Source organism: Poeciliopsis prolifica, unplaced genomic scaffold (assembly GCF_027474105.1).
Source record: "Poeciliopsis prolifica strain line A6 unplaced genomic scaffold, Auburn_PproV2 SCAFFOLD054, whole genome shotgun sequence".
In the NCBI taxonomy this organism is placed as follows: domain Eukaryota; kingdom Metazoa; phylum Chordata; class Actinopteri; order Cyprinodontiformes; family Poeciliidae; genus Poeciliopsis; species Poeciliopsis prolifica.
Genome location: NW_026562429.1, coordinates 3354535 through 3363777, shown reverse-complemented (window position 1 = coordinate 3363777; position 9243 = coordinate 3354535). Strand labels below are relative to the sequence as shown.

At 36.6% G+C, this 9243-nt stretch overlaps 1 protein-coding gene across 3 annotated transcripts in view; it reads left to right on the top strand.

Annotated features, from left to right (window-relative positions):
- The first annotated feature begins 310 nt into the window (after nt 1-310).
- Nucleotides 311-9243, top strand: part of sh3kbp1 (SH3-domain kinase binding protein 1) — a 44596-nt gene continuing 35663 nt past the window's right edge. The window contains exon 1 of one of the 3 annotated variants that reach the window (XM_055059407.1): nt 311-633. In XM_055059407.1, coding sequence (XP_054915382.1) covers nt 630-633 — 4 coding nt within the window. In that variant the 5' untranslated portion in view covers nt 311-629. The remainder of the gene's footprint in view (nt 634-9243) is intronic. The other 2 variants (XM_055059405.1, XM_055059404.1) reach the window with 2 other exon arrangements.

Genomic DNA, 9243 nt, shown 5'->3' with positions numbered 1-9243 from the left:
TTTGTCTGATTTTAATACTTTATATGAATTATTTTCATTTTGAGCTTCAAAATACCAACGATGTCCACATAACTTTACTGTTTGTTCCATCTGATGATGAAACTTTCAAATATTAAATGACAGTTTTTTTTACTAAACACCTTTTTACTCGTACTGGAGTAAATTTGTGGGTCCTCTGCTGAACACTTCAGGGATTTCCTGCTGCTCCACACAGTTTGTGTCACCGCCATCTGTTCGGAGCGCATGACGCACGCCGCTGCGTCACGCCTCCCTCTTGGCCTCAGCCCGCATTTATGAAAATGAACATTTCACACACGGGAGCTGCAATTTACGAGGCGTCATTGAAGGCAACAAATAAGAGCAAGTGAGCGAGCGAGGGAGAGAAAGGGGGTTTGCTCATCAGCGTTTTTTCCGTTTTCTGGCGGCTCGTTGTTCCTCCTCCTGCCGTGTCACTGGACTAAAAAAAAAAAGAGGAAGGAATATGGTTTGGTGCGACGCTCCTCCCGTTTAGTAGCGGATCTCTGCAAACACGGACAGGAGGCTGTCGGTCCCGGTAAAAGCCGCTTCCAACACCTGAGACTATCGCCCACAGTCCTGCAGGAGAGCAGCCAGCACACCGCGACTCATAAATGGGTGAGCCGCGGCGCGTTTTTACATTTTATAATACAATAATAATTATTATTCTGGTTGCTTCTGGTTTTTACGAGCCTCCTGCCTCCTCTGCGCATCTGGATGGGACAGGGCTCCAGATGCGCGCAGGGTTCCGTCTTTTCCACGCATGCACATTTATTTATTTGATTATTTCTTATTCACTACTGATGCTTTTTTTCATGCATGATTAGAAAGCCACGCGTGGGAGAGTATGCGTCTGCTTTTTTTAGAGGAAAGGAAAGCCCTCTGATGAGTTGCAGATGTTGACACGTTTACATCCACTCTGTCCGTGAGCCTATTGTGTGTCACTGTGTTTCACGGTCCAGCTCAATGCCTGTGTGCACGAAAAAGGCCTTTGCTGTTTTCATCCACGCCAGCGTTTTTTTTCCCACGGGCAACGCGCTGATGTTAACGGAGTATGACTGTAACTGGCTGCAGATAAGGTGGAAGAGACATCAATAACTCGATGCAACGTAAAATAGACTCACTGTAGGTCTGACTTCTCCTTTTGTTTGCATATTTTGAAAATCCAAATGATCTCCAAGAAACACCAATAAACCATTTTAAGTGTATTGTTCCTGTTAATGCATTGAACAAAGCATCTCAGGCTCAAACTTGTTTTTGAGTTATACTTATGTGCCAAGTATAACTGTGATAGCTGCCAACCGCCCATCAACCAAAAACCCCAAAGTGCCCATTTTATGGTTAATTAGGAATTAATTAAATAGGTACTGAACTGCTGAAATTGTAAAAACCATTACTTTATTCACTTAAGAAGGAACACAAAATAGGCTAGTGGATTAAGAATATTCTTGAAAGTGCCATTACAGACTTTTATTAGCTCTGTAGATTATAACTCAACAGAATCTTGATGCTGTAAAAACTTCCACTGTTGTAGAGTATCAAATTTTTTCATAGGGAAATGTGCCACGAATATGTTTTCAGTAAAAATATTGGTAATTTCGTAGCTACACACGGACCTGAAATTGTTGCTACCTATGTTCCAGTTAGCATTAGCATAGTAGGACAGCTGGCAGCTACTAGAAGTTTAGAAAAGTAGTGCATTCATGAACCACTGCCTTAAAAAAAGATATCAACACGTCTGTTTTACATTTTTTTATTATAAGAGTATAAAAAATAGCATGGCGACAACCAAACCTCACATACTTGCTAGGGTTAGCATAGCAGCACAGCTCACAGCTACCAGAAGCTAGAAAAGTGTTGTGTAGTTTGGTATACTTATGCACCTCTCCAGTGAAAGTAAGACTTGAGATCTCGAAATGTTTATTGTTAGGGTTATTGATTATAAGTGTATAAAAATAACAATATGGCTGTAACCAAACCTCTAACCTCTAAGTTGGAGTTAGCATAGCTGCAAAGCTGAAAGCTACTAAAAATTAGAAAAGTAATACGTCCTTGAACCACTGCCTCAAGAAAAGATATTAGCATGTTTGTTTTACATAAAAAACTATATGGCTATAACCGAACCTCACATACTAGCTAGTGTAAGTGTAGCTGCGAAGCTAGCATCCACTGGGAGGTAGAAAATTGTTGTGTAGCTTAGTACATTTATGCACCTCTCCAATGAAAGTATGACTTGGAATCTTGGAATGTTTATTATCAGTTATTATTTATAAGAGTATAAAAATAGCAGTATGGCTACACTAAACCTTACATACTAGCTAGTGTTAGCATAGCTTCAAAGCTAAAAGCTACTAGAAGTTAGAAATTTGTTTCATAGTTTACTACGTCCAGGAGCCACTCCAATGAAAATAAGACTTAAAATGTGGGAATGTTTATCATCAATTTAATGATAAAAAGAGCATAAAAATAATCATATGGCTATAACAAACCTCATATGCTAGCTAGTATTAGCATAGTATACACATCCGAAGCATCTCCTTAAAAGTAAAACATTGACTTGTTAAATGTTTATCATTCCATAACTGATGATGCAATTACAAGAATATAAATAACACTAAAAATTATTTTTTACATACAAGCTAGGGTTAGCATACCAGTGAAGCTAACGGACACATGAAGAGAGGTATATGTTTTAAAATGTAATGATAATTTTCTCAAATTTAGACATTTTGCTTATTTTCTGGTCATTAGGTATATACAAATATGTTGTTTTAGTTCACAAAAACAACAACAGCATTGCACAGTTAGCAATGCACAGCTAACTGTGCAGTACATATATGGATGTTTATTATCATTTATTGATCAGAAGAGCATGACAATGTAAATAACATACCTGGAACTAAACCTTCACTTGTTCTTCTTTATGGACACAGCAATATTTCACTGCTATAAAGCTAGCTACTGGAGGAACTTGAAAAATGGCAGTTTACTCATCCACTCCATTAGCTAGATACTATAACGAAAGACACCGAGTTATCACATTGATCTTCTTATTGATTAATGCAGGACTAAACCATACCTGAAACTGAATCTCCCCTTTTATGTACATGCTAAGATTAGCATTAGCTGCTGCCAGATGATTAGCCGTTTAAAACTTTCATGAGTCATTACCTTCACATTTGATTTGTGAAATGTTTTTATCTGTATTTGACCTGTTTATTGTTTCTTTTGAATCAATAGGGATCAGTTTGACAGTGGATTAAGTAGTTTGTAAATTGATTTTATTAAAAATATTGCACATATTGTTGAGGATTAATGGCATCATAGTAAATTTTTCTGTCAGTAATGATATGCTGTCATTGCTGGTTTTCTGCCAAGGCGTTGAAGATTTAAAATGATTGAGATTTCTATTAATATTCAGGCAGACTGTGTTAATCGCTGTCATTCACTTTGCAGCTCCATAAAACGTGAATAATTATTTTACTATAATTAAGGACTCCACTTTGTTCTTATGTCGCGTATATTTTAACAATCTCTCCCACCAGAAGTTGTTTAATGCAGATAATATTATTCATATTTAATCTGAAATTAAACAGAGAAATAGGAAATCTCAATAAATGGAAACAATGAGGATAATAACACCTTTTGAGTATTGTGAAGGTGATGAAAATAATACATTTTCCTCTTATTTTCTGTGATCTGCAGCAGATTTGGACATAAAAGGCATTTAAAGTGCATCTAAGTGGCAAAATATATAACTGGAAAGCAAAGTTTGAATATTATCTTGCTTATAATGATGGCAACAGAAAACCATGCAGCCAATGAAGGTTTGCAGTTGTACCGACCCAACTGTGATGATGTTATGCACTTATTATGCTGTTTTCTTACGATAAAATGTTCCTCTGATTGGGTGCAACTCAAATAGGATACATAAATGTCTAATATATACAGCTGAAACAAGATATTTATACAAAATCTGATATAAAAACTCAGCAATTTCTCTTTTTTCACAACTTTAAATCAAACTGAACATATTCTGTGTTAGGAGTAGCAAATTTATCTCCACTGAATGTCAGATTTTTATATTATAAAGTTTCTTTACCGTTAGAGTTTGGTAGAACTGAGTCAAACATTTTGTGTATTGCTCCACTGGTGTCTCAGTAGTTGAGACACCATTGGCATGTCTTTTCTCATAACATTGACTTTGTTGCTGTTAATTGGAAAACCCAAACTTCAGTATTTCCTCATTCTTTCCTCATGATGTAACTCCTTTACTGCCACCGCTGTACATCACAACGTTGGTGTTGTTCTCTGGTTTCCTGTTCTTTCCTCCTTGTGTACCAATGGTCACTTTGGTCAAACAAACTAAAGTTTTTCTCCCTCAATGAGAGGTTTCACCTGGGTTCTGGTCCATTTCCTTCCCGAGCCGTACGATATTGATATGTGACTCATCAATGGGGTGAATTCAGGCATTGCAGATTGAACCCAAATATGAACCAAAGCTATTCACATCTCTTTTCCCGATATCTTTAGCTATTTTCCATTTCCGAAGAAATGGTGTGCTTGAGATTTTGTCTTAAAATACATCCGTGGTTTTGTTTACAATTTCTCATTTTCTGCAAATAAATACATAATTTTTGTTTGGAATCTTGGAGACATGTTGTCAATAGTTCATAGAATAGAAGAACAATGTTCATTTTACTTAAACACATAAATATAAAAACTTAAATCATAGAAACTGATCATTTTAAGTGGTCTTAACTTTTTCCAGAGCTGTAATAATCATTGAAGAAGTTGCACAAAATTGCTCTTTTTATTTCTGGTAGAAATATTGTTGATAATCCGAAAATTACCCAAACTAGAAAATATTTTCTGGTTCAATGTGAGACCTTGTGTGTCTGTTTTGAACGGATTTGAACTGTGAAAGTGGGGACAGTCCGTACAGTAGGATTGATGTTTTTGAATTTTATTGTTGGATGTTGCAAATGTGAAAAGTCTTCACTGTGTTGTGACACATCCGGTGTCTTTTTGACTTCCCTGTTCAGATCTGTTGCTCTTAACGTCACTGAAAACGACTCAACCCAAGAGTCGCTGCACATCGAAAACCAGTAAAATTCACCTTAATTACCTAAAGAGGCCATTAAATCTCTAACCTAGATTAAAGTAAAACATCCTCTTCCGAAACTGACAGTTAAAATTAAAATGAAAGAGATTCAAGCATCATAAAGAACTTGTTGATTGAGTCCCAGAAGTTTGAAACATTTATGAAACACCATTGACATGGATTTTAAAATGTAGAACTGATGAGTCGAACAGTTCCTACTTTTTGGGGAAGCAATGACGTTGATTTTGTGTTTATGCAAACTGGTTCCAGTCTGAGTGGTACAGCTGGTTCAAATCCATGTGTCAGATTCGAGTTTGCTGCAAATTTTGGTTTGTAATCACTTAATTTAAAAAAGAAAGTCTTTAGTTGTTCTTCAGAAGTGTCCTTTGATAATTAGTTTTTGAATTAAACTCAAAATTGAAGTGGTCAGTTCCATGTTGTATCACATTTTGAAATTTCCTGTTGTGGCAAACGTGCGTCTTCACATTTATCTCTATTCTCTGTGTTTTTAGCCGCAAAGTGAACAAAAGAACTAAAGGAATAAGTAATTAAGTTGCTCCATTTTGCACATTATTTGAGGATCTTCTATATTTTCAGCTGGATTCACATTCAAAGTGCTCGAGTTGCAAAAGGCACAACCTCATTTTTTATCTCGTTTTACTATCTTTATTGCTTTAACGAATGTGAAAATGAAACACTAAAATGGCGTGTGTGCTCCCCCTCCATCAGCAAAAGGATCCTTTGGTTGTTTTCTGAAAAAATAATCAGCGTACATCTTTGTCGATCTCCATATATCAAACATTCATCTTTGAGAATCTCACGCGTTTGGCTCGGACTGCATTTAAGTAGAAGTACATAAATATGAGTGCGTTTTCTAAAAAATGCATTCATAACGTCTCATCTAGATGCTTGAATGTTGAGAAAAGTAGTGATGGTGCTATTTATGTTTTAACATAACATGCGGGCAAACGCTGGTTTGGAAAATATGACGCACTGAAGTGTTGGTAAACCAAATTGCGACCGCTTGTCTTCCTTTATGTTTTTATTAAAAATGACAAAGTTGTGTTCTAGGCAGTCATTGAGTAAAATACAGAACGAAAACTATTATTTTTCTTGCTTTTAATAGATTTTAAGAGGCTGTAAGTTGGATTGTATTCATGCATGTGGAAAGTTTATAGGTTTATTGTTGCATCTTTTACAAACAAGGTGCAAGAAAAGACAAAATATTCTCGATTTGGTTTGTGGTTTGACCTTCATTTCTTTTTTTTTTGGTGAACTCTTCTCCTTTTTACCCCGAATCGAGTCTCTGTTGGTTTTTACTGTTATATCTGGTTGTATTATGTTTTCCTTTCCTCGTGAAGCTGAAAACCCTCCCTGCCAGCATTGCTCTCACCGCCTACTTGTCTAAGTTATTCTTTCTTTGAGCGCCTGACACCAAGACTACCCACTAATAGCGGTACGATATTACAGACAGACAATGCGAGCTGTAACAGACACGGCCGCAGGATTTACCGAACAGCAGAATGGTGAGCGGAGAATGGTTGGAATTTTCCCTCTTTGCCAAAGCATTGTGATCCAGTCCACAGTTGGAGCTGGAGTGGGTGGCTTTGGCTCCCAGTGGGCTCCGGTCCAGAGTGAATGTTTTACAGACAAACACACAGCTGCTTTGGACATCACCAATGACAGAGGTGCTGAAACTCACCAAGAACTAAACACAGGTTCGCTGTAAACCACTGAAATGTCATCACGACTCGGCGTAGATCTCTCTCTCTCTGTGAGCCGTTTCCCCATTATCTAAACTAGCTGCAGCTGTTCAGAAGACGCTGCAGGCTTCATTGCAGATTCCTCTCTAAATCTCTTTCTTGACCACTTGTGTGGGAGTTGTGTTTTGTCTGCAGACTCGCAGATATCCAGTCTCCAGTCTTCTCAAGGCCTCAGGTCTTTTTAACTCTTGCAGGAGCAAATGCTACCACCAAAATGAGTTTGAACTGTTTACATCTTAACAGCTTGGTGTAATTTACATCGTAATTTGATATTGAAATAGATTTTGAATTGGCTTAACAATGACGCAACAGAACAATCTTGGTCTGACAGTGTTTGTGTCTTAAATCCATCTAGACTCAGTTTCCTGACAATGCCAACTCTGGTGCTTTAATCTGAAGCCAAGTCAAATAACACCAGACTTATCCTCCTTTATAAGTCTGAAACTAACAGAAAAACCAATCAATCTCTTTTGTACTTTAATTGAAGTTCAGTTTGTTTTGGGAGGTGTGAAAAGGCATAATCTGTTCTGCCTAAAAAACTTTTGGTTCGGTTGAAGTGAACTCTGGTGCAGTTCGAATGTATATGTGAATGCTAAGTGTACCAGAATCCGCTCCAAAAGCAGGAAGCGGACTTCAACACAGGGCATTCTGGGTAAATACAACCAAACCAAACTTCTCTTCTGACATCAATTCATTTTTGTTGGCATTTCATAAAAAAGGAAGTAGCGCCGATGTCTTCTTTGGGTTGTTTTCTTCTGTTTTTCTTAGCGCAGCGCCCCCGTAGGAGAGGAGGGAAAGAGGCTTTTAAACAGTTTGGTTTGTTTCAGACAGTGCATTGTGACAATACTGCTGAAAATATAACAAATGTTGCAATTTTGGTCGGCAATCGAACCGAGTCTATTGGAATATCAAGTGTTAAAACACCCAAGTCAAAAAATATATAAGTTTTTCATGTTTGTCAATACAGGCGTGGGAAATAGTTCACAGTTTTTACTTTGACCTACTTTTCTTTAAACATTGCTGTAGTTCACTGATGTTTGGAAAAGCTTTGATTCAAATCTAAAAGTTGCACGAAATCATCTCTTGAGAACTTGAGTTGAATGCTCATGAAATAGACCATCGTAACGCCTTTATTCTTTTGTTTTTTTGGCATTTCATTGCATATTTGGGTTTGTAATTTTTATCTTGCTGATGAAGGCCCATATTCTGTGGTGGCAACACAAGCCCAAGTCATCATCCTTCTGGTAATTGAGACAGGACTTGTTGTCTTTCTAAGTGTATTTGACGTTTAGTGAAATACTCTTAAATAACTTGTTGATTATACATTTCCGTCTGAGCTCTATGAAATTGTGGTTGAAGTGTATGAGGTGTAAGTGCACTCATAAATAGATAATTATTTTTTTCTCTGAGTATTGAATGTCCAACAAAACCTGATTTTGATGTCTTTGGACAGGATGAACTCAATTTTTAAGGCTAAATAAAGTCAAGAATCAGAAAATCTAAAAGGAAACTGGGCTGATATTAATATCCGATGTTTGTTTCCATCTTGTTGCCTTTTCAGGAGGAGAAAGGTTCTCCATGTGGTATTAAAATCAGCTTGATAATTTTCCTTTGTGATGATTAATAGCGCTTGAAGAGCAATTTCGTTCACAGAGACTTCATAATCCATTATATATATACATATTTATAGCTTCTTTGAAAAAAAATGACCTTTAGGAATAATTTTGCTCTTCACTTTTACTTGAGTAATTTTATTATGAAGTATTTCTGCTCTTACTTGAGTAAAATTTCTACCCACTGATTGAAAAACAAACAAAATTCACTACACAGACACAGACCTGCAGTTTTTGTTAAAGTTTTATAAGTTTTTATTGAAAGAAACTGATTTGGAAACATTTTCTTTTGCCTGATTTTGTTATTTTTTTTATTGATGTGAATTTTTGTCATTTTCGTCCTTAAAATACAGAAATTTCCACTAAACTTTACATTTTGGTCCATTAGATTATGTAACTTTTAAATATTAAATGATTGCTAACTTGATCAGAACTTGAGTCGAGTTGATACTTTTTACTTTTACTTGAATAAAAGTACGTTGAAGTACTCTTAATTAGGTACAAATGTTGGGTACTTTGCTATTCTCTGGATGTTAATTGAATTTCTTATTAAGGGAAAACGCCACAGTTGCAAAATTGTATTTTTTCAACATTAGTGGAACATCAATGACATTCTGCACATGTTTATAATGGAATCGCTGCTTCTGACTGGTTGTTTGCTCTGTTGAACTCATCCACCTCTGCACGGCTTCATTAACTTTGCGTTCCTGTCACTTGTTGCCATCAGTGACGAGCAGAACCCCCTCAG